The 17,218-nt window shown below is 49.3% G+C and overlaps 6 protein-coding genes across 6 annotated transcripts; 4 read left to right on the top strand and 2 right to left on the bottom strand.

The window, feature by feature from the left end:
• Positions 1-1,325: 1,325 nt before the first annotated feature.
• On the top strand, positions 1,326-2,303 carry BDV37DRAFT_283148 (putative MFS monocarboxylate transporter; the record flags this gene model as incomplete). The annotated part of the gene is made up of 2 exons (XM_032087232.1): positions 1,326-1,666; positions 1,748-2,303. 2 exons carry the CDS (start codon positions 1,326-1,328, stop codon positions 2,301-2,303), a joined length of 897 nt encoding a protein of 298 aa, XP_031941420.1.
• A 1,211-nt stretch (positions 2,304-3,514) lies between these two features.
• On the top strand, positions 3,515-7,568 carry msh3 (mismatch repair protein MSH3). Its single transcript, XM_032081967.1, has 3 exons — positions 3,515-4,591; positions 4,655-5,754; positions 5,806-7,568. The coding sequence occupies exons 1-3, from the start codon at positions 3,835-3,837 to the stop codon at positions 7,282-7,284; spliced, it is 3,336 nt and encodes a 1,111-aa protein (XP_031941419.1). The 5' UTR covers positions 3,515-3,834; the 3' UTR covers positions 7,285-7,568.
• Positions 7,558-9,524, top strand: BDV37DRAFT_248176 (ATP phosphoribosyltransferase). The gene is made up of 5 exons (XM_032081966.1): positions 7,558-8,055; positions 8,147-8,181; positions 8,303-8,794; positions 8,855-8,992; positions 9,076-9,524. Exons 1-5 carry the CDS (start codon positions 8,039-8,041, stop codon positions 9,309-9,311), a joined length of 918 nt encoding a protein of 305 aa, XP_031941418.1. The 5' UTR covers positions 7,558-8,038; the 3' UTR covers positions 9,312-9,524.
• A 12-nt stretch (positions 9,525-9,536) lies between these two features.
• Positions 9,537-12,578, bottom strand: BDV37DRAFT_118516 (uncharacterized protein). The gene has a single exon (XM_032078537.1). The coding sequence runs from the start codon at positions 12,404-12,406 to the stop codon at positions 9,830-9,832; it is 2,577 nt and encodes an 858-aa protein (XP_031941417.1). The 5' UTR covers positions 12,407-12,578; the 3' UTR covers positions 9,537-9,829.
• Positions 12,579-13,480: 902 nt separating this feature from the next.
• dprC lies at positions 13,481-15,701 on the bottom strand. Its single transcript, XM_032081965.1, has 3 exons — positions 15,635-15,701; positions 13,859-15,573; positions 13,481-13,806 (listed from the first exon to the last, which is right to left on the bottom strand). The coding sequence occupies exons 2-3, from the start codon at positions 15,107-15,109 to the stop codon at positions 13,657-13,659; spliced, it is 1,401 nt and encodes a 466-aa protein (XP_031941416.1). The 5' UTR covers positions 15,110-15,573; positions 15,635-15,701; the 3' UTR covers positions 13,481-13,656.
• Positions 15,690-17,145, top strand: BDV37DRAFT_248171 (MDR family NADP-dependent oxidoreductase). Its single transcript, XM_032081964.1, has 2 exons — positions 15,690-16,760; positions 16,816-17,145. The coding sequence occupies exons 1-2, from the start codon at positions 15,936-15,938 to the stop codon at positions 17,059-17,061; spliced, it is 1,071 nt and encodes a 356-aa protein (XP_031941415.1). The 5' UTR covers positions 15,690-15,935; the 3' UTR covers positions 17,062-17,145.
• Positions 17,146-17,218: the final 73 nt, after the last annotated feature.

Raw genomic sequence — 17,218 nt, 5'->3', positions numbered from 1 at the left:
CACAAGCCCGTTTCACGGCAGAACCGGACCGAAAGCCATACCGTGCGATCCAAAACATTAGACACCTTGAACCTAATGGACCTGACCTGAATGCTAAGGAGTCTCACCCTCCGGCCATCATTGGCGTTGTATATTGGGCAGGCCGACTTTTCGCGTACCATCTAGCAGGATTCAGGGAAGGGATGACTAAGAACAGTGTCGCTGCTGCATAAAGATGGAGGCCTGCGCCGAACTTGCCCGCGTATAATTATAGCCGACGTTCTATAAAGCATGAATAATGATTCATCACGATCGATGCACATGGTTGGGTGAGGCATCAGTACTTACTCACGCACCATTTCAACTATCAAACGCATAAATTATGCTTCACATAGATAATAAGTGTTATTTGTCATCGTCTTGACCTGTCAACTCTTAATTTTTCACTGAGGGCGGAATAGTTAGTAGTGACTGTGAACTATGCTGCCGCAATGGATATCCCATTTGTTTACCCAATTGGGGTAGCAATCCCTGAGCAGCTCCTATGTGACTGGAACCGGCTCTCTAAACCGTGTGTAAAGTAACACTTTCTCTAAATCCATAATATGAACCCATGAAATCTGAGAATATTACTAGGACAGGGGCAACTAGTTAACGTAATCCACAGTCGGTCGGGCACCCAATTATGGGAAGGGGCGGAATGGGATGTGATAGTACATATCTATGTCTCCTTAGGAATCTACACTCTTTTCTTTTCCTGTGCTTGGGGGGCGTGACTGGTGTAGTCATCTTTGGTTTACGGTCGTGTTTTTGCATTAGAAAGGGAACATTTGATACATCATTTGACATGGTTCAGAGGTTGGCTATATAGAGGGATCAGATACTGCTGATAGAGCTATGGTGGTCTGCACAGTGATGGGGGTGTGGTGCTTTGAATGACTACGCAGATGACTCTTCGAGCAAGTAATCCGCTTACGCTTGATTAATCCTGCCCTACCCATTTGATTTTCTTGAACAATTCTTCATTATCCATATCTCTCCTCTGTGTTCTCTCATACCGACTAACTGCTGGTTTCTACACAAGTGGTGAATCTTCGACTATAGACTATCGGTACTTGGTACGCCCTGAAACATCAACCACCAATACTCCCATCCCAATCGATCCAGTCGAACATGTTTAGTAGCTCCAAATGCGGGTAGTCGGGGAATCCATTCTCCAGGAACGGTACAATAGGCTGCGATTACTCAATTCCTGGCGGATTAAGTATTCGCTCCAAGATTCGACTCAGAATCCTCCAGGCATCATCTTGAACAATCATCCCTCTACCCTCTGTATGACAACCAAAATGTCGCACCAGCAGAGTGACACCATGGAAAAGCCCGGGCCAATCAAAGAGGTCAATTCGCATACCCCCGAGCAGAACACAGCCTATACTATGCCGCCGAATGGTGGTCTCCGGGCCTGGTTGCAGGTGGCAGGATCTTTTTTCCTCTTCTTCAACTCGTGGTACCGATCTCATGTTGTCCCCACTGCGTTGCAGAACGCTCTACTAACATACAACCGCCCTCGCCGGGTCCGGAAGCAGTCTGGGCGGCGTCCTCTATCCCATCGTTTTTCGTCAACTCCAGCCTCGCATCGGATTTGGATGGTCTACGAGAGTCCTCGGACTTATAGCTCTTGCAACAAGTGCATTTTCCCTGTGCGTCATGCGCGTGCGTCAAGCACCAAACCACAGACGGGTCCTAACAGAACTCTCCGCCTTTAAAGAGACCCCATACGCTCTTTCCTGCTTGGCCATGTTCTTTGGCTACATTGGCTTTTTCAACCCATCTTCTACATTGAAGCCTATGCCATCCAGAAGCACGCTATGGCAGAACCACTCGCCTTCTATCTAGTCTCCATCCTCAATGCTGCTTCCGTTCCAGGGAGAATTATTCCGGGACTTCTGGCCCGTCATCTTGGTCATTTGAGCATCCTCCTGGGGAGTGCCATTATCAGTGGGCTTTTGTCGCTGTGCTGGATCGCTATTTCGGACTCGGGTGGCTTGATTGTATTCGCCGTCTTATATGGGTTTTTCTCCGGCACTTTTGTTGCACTGCCCGCTGTTGCTTTGACCACCCTCACTCCGAATCTTGAGACCTTGGGAACAAGAATGGGCATGTGTTCAGTGTTGTGTGGCTTGGGGTCCTTGTGCGGTTCGCCTGTTGCAGGGGCTATTCTGGATCATACGGGATTGTATCTGGGCATACAGCTGTACTCGGGGATAAGTATCGGGGCTACGGGTGTGCTGCTGCTCTTCGCAAGGCTGCTGAGGAAGAATTGAGCGAGCCTGATTATGGAGACAGAAGGAAAGATGTTTTGTTTGGATAGAAGCGTAGATTGCCACTAATCTGAAAACAACTCCTTGGTTCGGTCTTTACAAGACTGAGATTTTTATAGGTAGCTTGTCATCGATAATCTAGCGAAATTTTACCAAAAAAAAAAAAAAATTTTTTATCCATGCAGCTGCGCTGAGGCAGGAATGGGTGCAGGAAAATAGATGTTAGATGGACATATTGGGTGTGTAGGGGTGAAAGGAGGGATTATTAGGGCTTTAATTGATATTAGCAATCGGGTGCCAGCGGGGCGAACTACTAGTAGAAGACTTGGTCCTCGACCCCGTATACGTTTCTCACTTAGCGGTACGCTACGAAACATCTCATGATGAAACATTCACTATAGCCAGGCACTTCGCCAGACCATCCGCGTACAACATAGCTTCATAATTTATACCTCCTTTCTGGTACTTATCACTTGTTCCGTGGCTTGCTGGCACGCTGGGACATTGCCTTGATGAAGTAGTATACATACACCGTCTGTGGGGTTAGAATGTCAGTCTTGTTGCTTGTTGTAGCATATGGAGATTTGCCCTCTACTGAAGGACGTAGCCTTGTATGTGCATATCGTACCAAGAGATCGGACACCGCGTGGCTGCAGGATCCAGCTGGCAGGGCTGATGGAATGACGAATGTAGATGGGACTCTTCTAAAAGAACTGGTTCGCATCTACTAGCGGAGCTTTAGAAAGGTCTGGGTGGTTTGGATTTGGGCTTCCAATTCATGTTGCATGGCAACTGGGTCAGCATTGAATATACTTTCAAATCCCCACCCTGCTCGGCTTGTCGAGGAATTTACCTATAGTATAGAAAAGACCCAAGATACCTGGCGCCGTGAAACATGTCGATGTCCAAAATAATAGGTAAGAACATCATCCATAAGTCATTAATGGTCGTGTTCTATAGTTGAATGTTAAGCTAAACTTTGATAAGAAATGAGAGTCATGCTATTGGTGCACAACAAGAGTATGAACATGTTTAGTTTGGGAGACGCACTTCTGTGCTCACCCCACGCTCAGCGCCGCTCAGTGAGCTAAAAGCGGCTCCAAGTCGGACCTAGAGCGGAAAAGTAAAGTGGAGGAATCTTGTTTGGTGCGTAGTGTAAAGTCACTCCGGAGTACGTAACAAGTAAATGGAACACGGTTACCGCGTCTTTTTACGCGTTAAGCTCCGAAGCCGCGGACTTGCCAAGGATTTCATTAGATGTTTTGAGCAGCGAGACATTAATACCATGCGCGACAATTAACAGCTAATGGCAGCATGGTATTCTGGCCTCTAATGCTTGTTTACTAGGTCTATCTCGAATGCTTTTTACGAAAACCTATCGCCGAGAGCTTCCTTTGCCACCTCTCCCTTCGCCGCTGATTCATTACTCCATCTCGCCTATCTCGTTGAATTTTTTTTTCTTCCTGGAGTACCAAGCAATAAAGCACCTGTATTGAAGCCTATGTGGCTTCGATAAACACCCGGGCAGTAAACGATGCCTTTATCTTCTCAACCGTCATCTTCTCCAAATTTGAAGCGAAAACAACCGACCATCTCGAGCTTTTTCACAAAGAAGCCACAACTCTCGCAGGAAAGCACCTTGAATGATGCACTGGAAAAAGATGAAGGAGGTCAAGAAGGGGAAGAGGCTACAAAAAAGGAAGAAGTCTTAAAGGAAAATTGCAGTACTCGGTTAAACAATGTTGATGATGAGGACGATGTGGTTGCTCCGGCGCCAAAGCGAGCGAGAACAAACGGGTCCTATTCACAAAACACCACCGAATCTCCAAAAGAAACCCACATTGAGCGTCCTAGGTTATCGGACAGTAGCCAAAAAACGGAGCTCTCCAAGTTCGCCAGCTCGCCAGCTACGGAGGGAGAAACGAAAGAACGGACAAAAGAAAGAGAGAAGCTGCACCAGAAGTTTGTACGGAGATTAGGTGGACCGGACTGTCTCATCGGAATTGGCAGAAGTACGGCCCATGAAGCTGTCCCCGGGGAAGTTGGCGAGGGCGATGAGGATGACGAAACCTCTCCGCCCCCTGCAGCTAAAGGGAAAGCCGCGACCAAGAAAGGCGGGCACAAGCTTACTCCTATGGAGAAGCAGGTTATTGATATCAAGCGGAAACATATGGATACGGTTTTGGTAGTAGAGGTGGGATACAAGTTCCGGTTTTTTGGCGAGGATGCTAGAACAGCTGCGAAGGAGCTGAATATTGTCTGTATTCCTGGAAAATTCAGGTTCGATGAACGTAAGTATCGGTTTCAATTCACGCCCTACCTCGTTCTCCTCGCCTTTACTCAAAGTGTTTTAGATCCTTCGGAGGCCCATCTTGACCGCTTTGCATCGGCAAGTATACCGGTGCATAGATTGCATGTTCACGTTAAGCGTCTCGTTTCGGCCGGACACAAAGTCGGAGTTGTCCGACAAATGGAAACCGCTGCCCTTAAAGCTGCTGGCGATAATCGCAATGCGCCCTTTGGACGCAAACTCACCAATTTATACACAAAGGGTACGTATATTGATGATATGGAGGGCCTGGAAGGATCTACAGCGTCTATATCAGCCGCTGGTACTTCAATGGCAACGGGGTACATGCTTTGTATTACAGAGACAAATGCAAAAGGCTGGGGAAATGACGAAAAGGTGAATGTTGGCATTGTTGCTGTTCAGCCAGCAACAGGTGACATAGTGTATGACGAGTTTGAAGACGGATTCATGAGAAGCGAGATCGAAACTAGACTCCTTCATCTGGCCCCTTGTGAGGTTCTTATAGTTGGTGATTTGTCAAGAGCCACGGAAAAGCTTGTTCAACACCTGTCTGGGAACAAGACTAATGCTTTTGGTGACGAGATTCGCGTTGAGAAGTTCCCTAAAGCTAAAACGGCGGCGGCCGAGTCACATAGCCATGTCTCGAGTTTCTACGCGGAGAGGATGAAGAATGCGAACGCCACAGATGATGCGCAGGCGAGCAGCCTGCTTCAGCGGGTGCTCAATCTAAGCGAACAGGTCACCATCTGCTTATCTTCCATGATTAAACATATGTCAGAGTATGGCTTGGAGCACGTTTTCCAGCTTACAAAGTATTTCCAACACTTTTCGTCTCGATCACACATGCTTCTCAACGCAAATACTTTGAACAGTCTTGAAATATATCATAACCAGACAGATCACTCCACCAAAGGCAGTCTTTTCTGGACGTTGGATCGAACACAGACCCGTTTTGGGCAAAGAATGCTACGTAAATGGGTGGGACGTCCTTTGCTAGATAAATCTAGCCTTGAAGAAAGAGTGGACGCTGTTGAGGAACTGAAGAGCTCAGAAAGGGTCGCTCTCGTAGAACGGCTGAAGGGTCTGCTTGGTAGAATCAAGACTGATCTGGAAAAGTCCTTGATCAGGGTTTACTACGGAAAGGTAATCCATGATGAACCATTTCCGCGATAACTAATGCTAAACAACCCACAGTGCACCCGGCCCGAGCTTCTCACTCTCCTCCAAACTTTACAGATGATTGCGCAGGAATTTGCTGGTGTTCAGTCTCCTGCCGATACTGGATTCTCGTCGCCTCTCATAAGCAAAGCAGTAGCATCTCTTCCAACAATCCTAGAAGATGTCGTGCACTTTCTGGACAAAATAAACATGCATGCAGCGAAGAATGACGACAAATATGAGTTCTTCAGAGAATCAGAGGAGACAGATGAGATTACTGAACACAAGCTTGGAATTGGTGCTGTGGAACACGATCTTGAAGAACATCGCTCCACAGTTGGTGAGTGTCTTGGGAAAAAGAAAGTAGAATACGTCACAGTTGCGGGCATTGAATACCTGATTGCGGTTGAAAACAAGTCACCGTCCATCAAAAAAGTGCCAGCATCGTGGGTAAAAATATCTGGTACCAAAGCAGTTTCAAGATTTCATACCCCGGAAGTTATCAGGCTTCTACGACAGCGGGATCAGCATAAGGAGGCTTTAGCGGCGGGTTGTGATAAGGCGTACGCAAGCTTCCTGGGTGAGATATCCGCCAGTTACCAATCTTTCCGTGATAGTGTACAGTTCCTTGCGACGCTCGACTGCCTAATTTCTCTTGCGACTATCGCTAATCAGCCTGGCTACGTGAAACCCGAATACACGGACCGCACATGCATTCATGTTGACCAAGGGCGTCATCCAATGGTTGAACAACTTTTGTTGGACAGCTATGTTCCCAATGATATTGATTTGGACAGCGACAAGACCCGTGCTCTTCTTGTTACAGGCCCTAACATGGGCGGGAAGTCTAGCTATGTTCGACAAGTGGCACTCATAGCCATTATGGGACAGATTGGTTCCTACGTGCCTGCACAGTCAGCGAAGCTTGGTATGCTAGATGCTGTGTTTACCCGCATGGGAGCTTTTGACAACATGCTGGCTGGAGAATCCACATTCATGGTCGAGCTTTCGGAAACAGCAGATATCCTAAAACAAGCGACGCCTCGCTCACTTGTCATTCTGGATGAACTGGGTCGAGGCACGTCTACGCACGATGGTGTTGCAATTGCGCAAGCGGTTCTCGATTATATGATTCGGTCAATCCAAAGTCTCACGCTTTTCATCACCCACTATCAACACCTTTCCTCAATGATACACTCCTTCCCTGACCATGAACTTCGGAACGTACACATGCGTTTTACCGAGTCGGGGTTGACGGAAGAAGAGATCACGTTCCTTTACGAGGTGGGAGAGGGCGTAGCGCATCGCAGTTACGGATTAAACGTAGCGCGTCTAGCAAACTTACCAGCACCTCTAATCGAGCTGGCTAAACAGAAGAGTGCCGAACTAGAACAGAAAATACGCCGCCGGAGACTAGCTGGACTTGTGAGGACGGTTGGAGACGTCTTATCTGATCCTGCAAAAGCCGACGAGACTTTGATTGAACAACTCATCAGCAGCGCGGAGCAGTTATAACTGGATACGGTGGACCAAGTAAGGCCTATCTATCATGATCATGTCGCGATACCTGGTATTTTGAAGCATGTTAGCGTTGTTGCAGTAGAGACCACTATATGTATAATAGGAAAATATGGGTTTTAACTCCTCGTTGTGACTGAAGCAGCAGGAGACCGGTACAGTTCTTCCATGACATAACGCTCACGGTCAAGTACTAGCGGCTGAAGGACGCTTTGTTAAAATTTAGACTCGTTGAGTCTTCAATATGTGAGAGATGTGTGTCCTTTCTTATCAGTACTCACAGGCACGCAAAGGACGATTTAGGCTAATTAGTAGTATGTACTACTAATGTACATCCAACTAGTACTAGTATGCGGATCCATCAAATGCCGTCCTCTGTCAGGAACATTGGTCCATTAATCAACCAATCATATTACTGCTTTCGAGAGCATGCTTATCTGATTGCCTGATTCGTAGGGCATCACCGGCTGGAGGTTCCACAATGCGCGGTTGATACCTGAGGATATAGGCAGCAAGAACCCCCACCAATTCAGAGTCTGCGGTGCTCCGATTTCGTTCATTGCTCCGGCCCAACTCGCCCCATCCCTGCGAAACACCCACTGAGTCATTTTACGCCGTGTAGGACCTCATATATTGCCTGCACTGACTTAATCTTCTTTCATACTCTCATATACTGTACAATCTGCCCGCTACACTCCCTCCCATCCCTTCCAATCCCTCCAACAATTACCCCGCGCGGTTGATCGTCACTATGGATCTCGTTAATCAGTGAGTCAATCGCTTCCATGCCACCATGCAGACCTTCAGACAGGCAATGGCCTCCAAATGTGTCTTCCACATACTAACAATCTCTGTCCAGCCTCGAAGGAAGACTCCTTTTCGCCGTCCCTAAAAGCAAGTAGCCCGGCAGGACTCACCCCACCACTCTTTCGCAACTTGCCCCATTAGCCCTCCTACACCAAACCTGTCAGGAGGAAACATGAACTCCAGCTAATACGCATATCTCTGAGAACAGAGGGTCGGCTCCAACAGGCAACCTTGGACCTCCTTGCCGGCGTTGACATTCAATTCCGTCGCGAAACCCGCCTCGATATCGCCCTTGTGAAGAACCTCCCCATTGCCCTCATCTTCCTCCCCGCCGCAGATATTCCCACCTTCGTCGGCGAAGGTCGCGTCGACCTCGGTATCACCGGTCGTGACCAAGTCGCTGAGCACGATGCGCAGATGGCGAACGGTGAGATCTCTGGCGTGGAGGAGATCATGGACCTTGGTTTCGGAGGCTGCAAGCTGCAGGTGCAAGTTCCGGAGAAGGGTGACATCACCGAGGCGAAGCAATTGGTTGGCCGCAACGTGGTTACCAGCTTCACGGCCCTCACCGAGGCCTTCTTCGCTAAGCTTGAGGGTGTTGACGATACCAGCAAGCTCTCTACCAAGATCAAGTATGTTGGTGGCAGTGTTGAGGCTGCTTGCGCATTGGGTGTCGCTGATGGAATTGTCGACCTTGTTGGTATGTTGATGATATGTCACCATCCTAATCGCTGAAATTTGTCTAATGTATGTCACACAGAGTCTGGTGAAACCATGAAGGCTGCTGGTCTCAAGGCCATCGATACCGTTGTCGAGAGTACCTCTGTTCTCGTCAAGTCCCGGAAGGCCCAGAGCCCTCTTGTCGAACTCATCACCTCTCGTATCCGTGGTGTCATCAGTATGTTGCCCTCTCCTCTGCAGCTCTCAGACTCTCACCCATCCTTGACCCTGCATTGGCTAACATGTCTTTCTTCACTACAGCCGCACAGAAATACGTCCTGTGCCAGTACAACATCCCTCGCTCTGAACTCGCCACTGCCTCCAGCATCACCCCAGGAAAGCGTGCCCCGACCGTGACCGCCCTCGAGGCTGACGGCTGGGTAGCCGTCAGCTCGATGGTCGAGAAGAAGAAGATCGCCACCGTGATGGACGAGCTGACCAAGGTCGGCGCGACAGACATCCTAGTCCTGACCATTGCCAACTCCCGGACGGGTTAGAGGAGGGTTTTTCAAAATTTATCATGTCCTGTCATGCCTTGTTTTTTCTTCGTTTCATGTTGGCATAAGGCGTGTTTCATATTATACAATTTCGGTTTTTTGTTTCTTTAAAAAGGGGTTCTATCTATTTCCTTTCTTTTGCTTAGATATCGGGACAGTTGTATGAGATGAATATAGACTATGTGGTTACGGTTCCCAACGCAGAAGATGAAAAGTAACAGATAGATTTGATGTATGTACAGGTTTCTCTATAAACAGTAAATATATATAGACATAGCACCGTAGCACCTTATGCAAGATATAGTTCTTTCTTTGGGATATTGTGAAGATGTAATGCAATTTTTGTCATTACTCGTATGATCATCATCGTGAGCATGATCCAAAACAACGTCAGGAATAAGTATGGAGAGGATTTATTGTGTAAGGTGACAGAATGAGGATGGCTTTTCCTGCATAGGAGAGGGGAGAGTGGGTATCGTTGCAAAAGAGGGAGATAATATAAAAGCGGGAAGGTATCATCAGGTCGATAATGGTGAATCGCTTATTCCTACACCCTCTCGTCTTCCGCGCACTAAAGCCCGAAGACATTGGCCGACGCCTTCCAGATCGCCCAATAACCCGACGTGACCGCGATCGCTTCTCACCAGGCCATGTTTGATGATTCGATAGCCTGGGGGCAGCATTGCTGCGGACGCGAGACAGACACCATCTCCTGCAGCGAATGCGAGGTCATCGTAGGCATCCTGATGTTTAATTTGTTCGCGTGTCGAGATGCGCGCGCCATAGACGGTAGGAACAGATTTGCCGTATAGAACTGCGAAAGGTGGGTAGCTGTTGCTGGATTGATGAGAGGGGTTGAATGCAAGTTCTTGCTTGAAGCGACGGACTTCGGAGAGGGTGCGTTCGAGATAGGTGATAGCTGTGGCTCGTGGAATGGTAACGGTAGTGGTGGATTTGACGTTGGCCGAGCCGCGGAGGTTGGACGTTGGGCCAACAACACCCTCAATGCTCGGGGCTAGTTTTTCAGCTGGGTCGGTAGTGGGATTTGGATTGCTGCGGCCGGGCTGGTTCGGATCTTGTTGATCGTCGTCAGGTGTATCCTCAGATGGCAAGCTATCTTTGCTACCCAAAACAGCGGAGAAGCGTTTCCCAATGTTGCCTCCGAGACCGAAGCCCTTGTTTGTCATAGGCGGGAGAGCTGGGTTGATGACGGGCGAGAGCCGGTATTCGTCCCAATCCTGGACGTTGAAGAAGTCCACACGATATTCTTCTTTGGTGCGCTTGTCGATGAAACAGTGCCCGTCTTCGGGAAGGAGGGCGAAGCTGGTCCGGAAGGTGAAGTTCACTTGAGCCGTGAGGACACGGGAACTGAGCAATACGTCATCCCCATTGCGAAGAGGGCCGAGGATATTGACACAGTGCTGCGGGACACCGGCGTAGAGAACACCAGCAAAGAGTTCCGGACGCTGATTTACGGCGTGGCGGGTGATCAACCCTCCGAGACTGTGCGCAATAACATAAGCCCCCCGCTTTTCGGGCGGAACACCGGGCGCATTACAAGGTAAGCCCTCCAGGAATTTGATCAGCTTTTTCGAGAGGAGATGTGGGCTCAAGCGCCAATCGTAGCCATAATCCCATACGCGGAGATCACCTTTGACGGCATTCTCGGACTTCCGGAGGTGCTTCATCAGTCGACGACAGATGTCAACTGGCCCGATGTGCGATAGAACCCCTGATGGAATAATCGTTTCTTCCATGCGCTCCTCATCCTCCGGGTTCAGGCCTACTTCAAGGTCTACTTTGCGAAGATTGAGCCCAACTTTCATTGGAACCCACAGTTGACGCTGTGGTGGTTTGGCGGAACGTAAGATAGATCCTCGGTAGCCTCCCATTATAACAACATCACCAGTTAATGCGGACACGGCCTCATTTAATACGGGGTGCCATGAATTGGAGTTAACTCGCGGTGGACGCGCTCCAAGTTGAGGTGGCGCTTGTTCTCGAGGCGCGTCACTCGTAGGTGGCGGCTCATCGGCGTAATTGTTGCCTTTACGATTCGCAACATCTCCCAGGAACGGTTTATAGCCCCAGTCACTCCGCAAGTCCTGCAAGTGCAAGCTAGGCATGCTAAGCAGGCGGCTGCTCGAGTCCTGTAGACTATCCTTGATGGCCTTGAACCGGCTGTTGACTTGAGAGTGAATGTGCTCATACTGGGGGCGCTGATCGAGTGATGATGCAGTAGATGATGCTCTCAGATACAAGGATTGGTCAGAAGATGATCTCCTAAGCATCAACGGGGCGCCTGAAACAGTCGCGCTGGGCCGACGGGTAAATGAATGCTTGGCTGCCGTCGCGCCGTCGATGGGTTTCAGATCGGAGATTGGCTCATCAACGAGCACGTTATTCGAGTCGGAATCGTTCCACGATCTGCGTCTTGGCTTGGCATGAGACTCTCCCTCCTGGTCAAGTGCCAACTTGGACGAGGAGGGTTTCAGGGTCTGACTGCGGGAGCGATTTTGGGAAGAGCGGAAAGGCAAAGAAGTCCGTTTAGTAAGATATCCTAAATCGGGCAGGAACTTTTTCATGGTATCGCCCGACCAAGCCCGAGGACGCAGGGGCAAGCCGTTCTTTAAGATCGACCGGGTGAAACTGGTGCGACTGTTGGAGCCGTCTTTAGAGAACGCTGTTCCGTTTTGGTGTGCCACATTCTGGAGTGAAGCTGACGGTTGGCTAGCTTCTGGTTTCGAGCTCTGTGGTAGTTCCTCTGGTTCATCAGTGATCTCGGAGGTATAAAGACCGCTCGAGTCGTCGGTGTCTGGAATGGGGTCAAAATAGCCCCCATTGTGTTCCATCGCGCGTGTCTTTTCCTCCGCCGGCGTGGAACGGGCCTTCATACGACTTTGGGCACGACCGATGCTGACACCAACCATACCGTCAGCCTCGTCCTCTCGAGCGACATCCACGCCGTTTACGACCGGCTCATCGCTGTCAGAGCTGGTATTTCCAGCAATTAAAGGTCTCGACAGAAACCGCGAGGGCTCCCCAGCGGCATTGACCGGATCATGGCTCCCAGGTGGAGCTGCGGGGACAGCCATATTCGAGGGCAGTATGAGTGATGACGGCGAAAAACTTCGGATCACACATGCAGGGAAGGTGATGCTTCGAATTCGACGATATGACGAAGTTGTATATGAGGAAAGAAAGAAATACGCAAAGGAAGAAATGTTCTAATAACAATGGTTGCAATGATAGAAATAACGATACCAACAGGAACAATCTGCAGGAGCAATCACATGTAAAAGGCGTGAATGGCAATAGTCGAACTGGAGTCGAGCTAACAACGGGCTAAAAATGTCTGAGAGATGGAGCCCAAGGATTGATGCTTTATCTTGTTGGATATCGTATTCGTACTACCGATACCAAGGAAACGGAACCTTTGTTAGTGGGTTACTTGGTTCGTGGCTTCCACGTTTAGTAATCTCAATACCGTTCCTTTTCCTCCGTTTTTTATTTCTTTTCTTTTCGCTCCGCCGTTCCTTAACTCAATGGATCATTGATCAGTCTGTGGTTGCTCCCAGTGGAGAAGTGTGTGTAATAGGAATTGGAAGAAGAGGGAAAAAAGCAATAATAAAAAAAAATGAGAGAGAGAGGTCCCCACTACAGTGACTGCACAGCCTCCGGCAAGTCCGGAAGAAGCTTCCTGTAAGAGTGTTCTCCGTCAGTTTTTATTTTTATTTTCCCTGCTATTATTATTATCATTATTCATGGGTGCGATTTCCTGAGCAATAGTTTGAAAACTTACACATCAAAACGGTTTGGGCATGTGGGAAAAGGATCCACAAACCCATCGTGACCATGAGGGTGGAAATTGCTTGTCTGTCGGATACGACGTGTTGTGGCCCTATGAAAAAACAAAGAAAAATGTGTTCATCATTACATCGCGTCCAAAGCTTTCACAGTGATTGAAATTTGGTTCGTGAAGTCATCCTGCATGCACCTGATCGGATCGGTCACATCAACTGTGGTTCCCGCCGCCCATTTGATTGGTTCCATCTATCGACGTAGATCTGGTTACTGATAGCGCAGGATTGAAACTTCCGCTACTTCCGGGGAAATTCGACCTGAGTATGCAATAGAGAAGGCATAATTTTTATGTCTTCGTATGCGTATAGAATCAAAATCATTGGTATATAGACCGGCTCTCAGACTTAATTTAATACAGAAACTGTACTACCAATCTCATTTCCACCAATTGTCATAAAAAATTTTGAAAGTTAGAAAAACATATTCCTAGAATACAAATTCATCGTAGCGTCGTAACCCATAATCAACCAGGGTAGCCATCTCAGCAAGCATTTCCTCGGCTGAAGTTTCCACTGCGCATCTCTTGTTCACCTTGGCTGGCGATAGCATCGTTCTTTGCGACACCCTCTTCGTGGCCAAACGTCTTATCAACTGCCGCATTTAGACCACCGCGGAGAGATTCTCCCATCCCCTATTCAGAAAATGTTAGGCCCTGTTCAAGTATAATCAGGGGTATCACATACGTGAGCGCCAGCAAAAGCTCCCTTCACACTGGAACCAATGTCTGCACCCTTCTGAGCAGACTTGGACCCAGGTGCGCTGCCGGATGACTGTGCCGGTCGGTATCCTACCCCGCTGGACGCGTACCCGGCGCCAGTAGATAGCTCATTGGCATTGGTCCCATATTGAGAATGAGTATTACCCGTAAACTGGGAGCCATGAGGCTGGCTGGTTGTCTTGGAAGATACGTTGCCCGTTTGGGCATCCACGCGAGGGTCGAGCTTGTTCGTCATCTTAGATTCATGGGGACCAGCGTTGGAACCGCTGCTGAGCGAGGTGTCCTGCGTCACGTAGGGGTTCTCGTTTCCCGTCTTGGTAGTGCCGGGGGCGTACTGAGCGCGGTTGTCGAGGTCACTGTCAACACGAGGGTCCATCTTGTTGCCAATCTTTGAGCTATGGGGACCAGTAGTGCTCGAAGTAGTGGCCCCAGTACCGGCTAGGTGAGAGGTGTTACGGTTGTGAGTGGTTTGTGGCGCATACTGAGCGCGGTTGTCGAGGTCGCTGTCCACGCGAGGGTCAAGCTTGTTGCCCATGTCAGATTCGTGGGGACCAGCAGTCCTTGAGGTAGGACCGGTGCGAGCATCGCTTGCCAGGGTGCCTGGTGCGTGGCGGGCCCGGTTATCAACATCGCTGTCAACACGAGGATCAAGCTTGTTACCCATATCAGAATCGTGTGGACCGGCAGTTCTCTGAGCATGTCCAGTATGAGGATTGCTTGACACAGCCCCCGATGCACGGTTATCTACGTCACTGTCGACACGGGGGTCAAGCTTGTTACTCATGTCGGACTCATGGGGCCCAGCAGTTCTAGGAGCAGGCCCTGTACGGGCATCACTGGCCACGGTGCCTGGTGCGTGACGGGCACGGTTGTCCTTATCACTGTCGACACGAGGGTCAAGCTTATTACCAGTGTCCGAGGTGTGAGGACCCGCCGTCCTCTGAGCAGATCCTGTATGGGTGTTGCTAGCGCCCCCCGCTCCACCAATTCCAGCGTTGCTTGACTTCTTCTCCTTGCTCAGGTCGCTATCCACACGAGGATCGAGCTTGTTGGCTAGGTCGGACTTGTGTGGGCCAGCTGTGTGTGGAGCAGGTCCTGTACGAGGATCACTAGGGTCAACGCCCCCAATCTGAGTGCCAATCGGCTGAGAAGAGCTGGGGTGTTGAGTGGGATCACCGAAGGAGGAGGAATAGTAAGGAGGCTGCGTGCTGCTCATGATGTATGTAGTATGTTGTATGTAGGGTTGTAGGCAATTGAACTTCTTCTAGACTAGTAACTCTTGCGATATTCTTTCATAGAATCGAGGATTGACTTTACTTGGAACAAATCTAAGCTCTACGAGACCCATCTCCCCCAGTTCTTATATATTCGAGTTGTCAACACCCCAGACTATGCGACATCACACCTGATGTACCTATGACGTCAGGGGTACCCCAGGGGCAGTTCCAGCTGTTCTTCACCATGGAAGATATGTAGATCTTCCTCTCTCTGGGAGCGCAAAATAGCTGTGAATAGGACCAGATTACATCAATGGCTGGCATTTGGCATCATTTAACGTTTGACTGAGGAGCAATGACGATTTTTGTCGAAGTAGAAAGCAAAGAAGCGAACATGTTGTCTTTATCGTCGATAACGATTTGATAACCGCTGAGGCTCTTACATCATCTTGGCTTCATACTTCTGTTGATGAGTCAGCAGTGCTCCTCAATTCGTTGATTTTTCTAAGAAATCATCTCTATACCCATGGACGTGCCAACAAAAGAGTTTTCCTCTAATAAAGGGTAAACTGAGTGAGGGGGATGATAAGATTTACTGGGGTGTGGCCAATTTGTGCCAACTTGGGTGATTAGTGAACTTACCGATCCGGTTATGGAGTTAGCAGCCGAGGTTCATTCGTCGCTTTGTCTTAGCAACCATGAATCCTTGTCAACGTTTCAGTCCTAGTCAGGAGAATATCGCCTCTTTATATGCCTATCCTTTTTCTCTTTACCCACTTTTGTTTATCCTAGAAGTTCCGGGAAGTACCACTGAGTTCGACCAAAATGCCTATCACCAACCGACAAGCCATCTACGCCAACACGCCCTCCCCGGCAATCGATCCCTCCTTGTCGAACGGCACCTTCAAAATCTCAACCACAACTATCTCCGACAATGTCCCCGATGACAAAGTCCTTGTGCGCGTACACTACCTTTCGCTGGACCCGGCCATGCGGCAATGGCTCACAGCCAAGCGATCCTACATCGCCCCTGTCGAGCGTGGCAGCGTCATGCGCGGTCAGAGTATCGCTCAAGTGATCGGCGTCGGAAGCAACCTTAAAACTCAATACAGAGCTGGGGACTGGGTGATCGCTTACTCCGGCTGGCAAGAGTATGCCCTGCTGGGACAAAAGGAGGCACAAAAGGTGGTTATTCCTCCGGGATGCAAGCCGACCGATGCAATGTCGGTGCTGGGCATGACCGGTTTGACAGCATACTTTGGCATGACGGAAGTGGGACAACCGAAGCCAGGGGATACTGTTGTCGTCTCAGGCGCTGCGGGTGCAACGGGCATGGTGGCCGGACAGATCGCTAAGATCAAGGGTGCAAAGAGGGTCGTTGGCTTGGCAGGCAGCGCTGAGAAGTGTGCTTTCCTGCGCAACGAGTTAGGGTTCGATACCGCTATCAACTATAAGGACAAGGATTGGAAGAAGCAATTGAAGGATGCGACTCCGGAGTACATCGATGTGTTCTTTGATAACACCGGAGGCGAGATTCTAGATGCTTGTCTTGCTCGGGCTGCGCGCGACGCTCGGTTTGCCATCTGCGGTGCGATCAGTCAGTACAACTCTGCTAAGCCGCAGGGTCCAGCTAGCTTCATGACTGTCATTGTAAGTTTCCCATGCATTTCATACACTCAATAGCTGCTGACGACATTCTTCTTAGTCCCAACGAGTGACTATGAAGGGTTTCATCGTCTTCGACTACGCTAAGAAATACCCGACCGCACTGAAGGACCTGTCGGAATGGCTGACGCAAGGTAAGATCAAGCGTAAGGAACACATTGTTCCGGGTGGATTGGAGGCTGCGCCTCAGGGTTTGGTAGACCTGTATGGGGGTGTCAACACGGGCAAAATGATGGTCGAGGTGGCTCCAGTGAGCGAGGCGATTGGAACCAAGGCCAAACTGTAGGCAGCTGGTCTGTCGCATGTATATATCTCCAGCCTAATAATGATTCGTTCATGGCATTTTAATCATCGTTTTCGTGGGAAACAACTATCAAATTTAACGTAAGAAACCATTGTTGGGGATAAAAGAAAACCTCCTGATTCAGTAGAATCCATTTTCC

This window comes from Aspergillus pseudonomiae, assembly GCF_009193645.1.
Source record: "Aspergillus pseudonomiae strain CBS 119388 unplaced genomic scaffold BDV37scaffold_33, whole genome shotgun sequence".
Lineage (NCBI taxonomy): Eukaryota > Fungi > Ascomycota > Eurotiomycetes > Eurotiales > Aspergillaceae > Aspergillus > Aspergillus pseudonomiae.
Note: the sequence above shows the minus strand (reverse complement) of the source record. Positions and strands in the feature narration are given on the sequence as shown.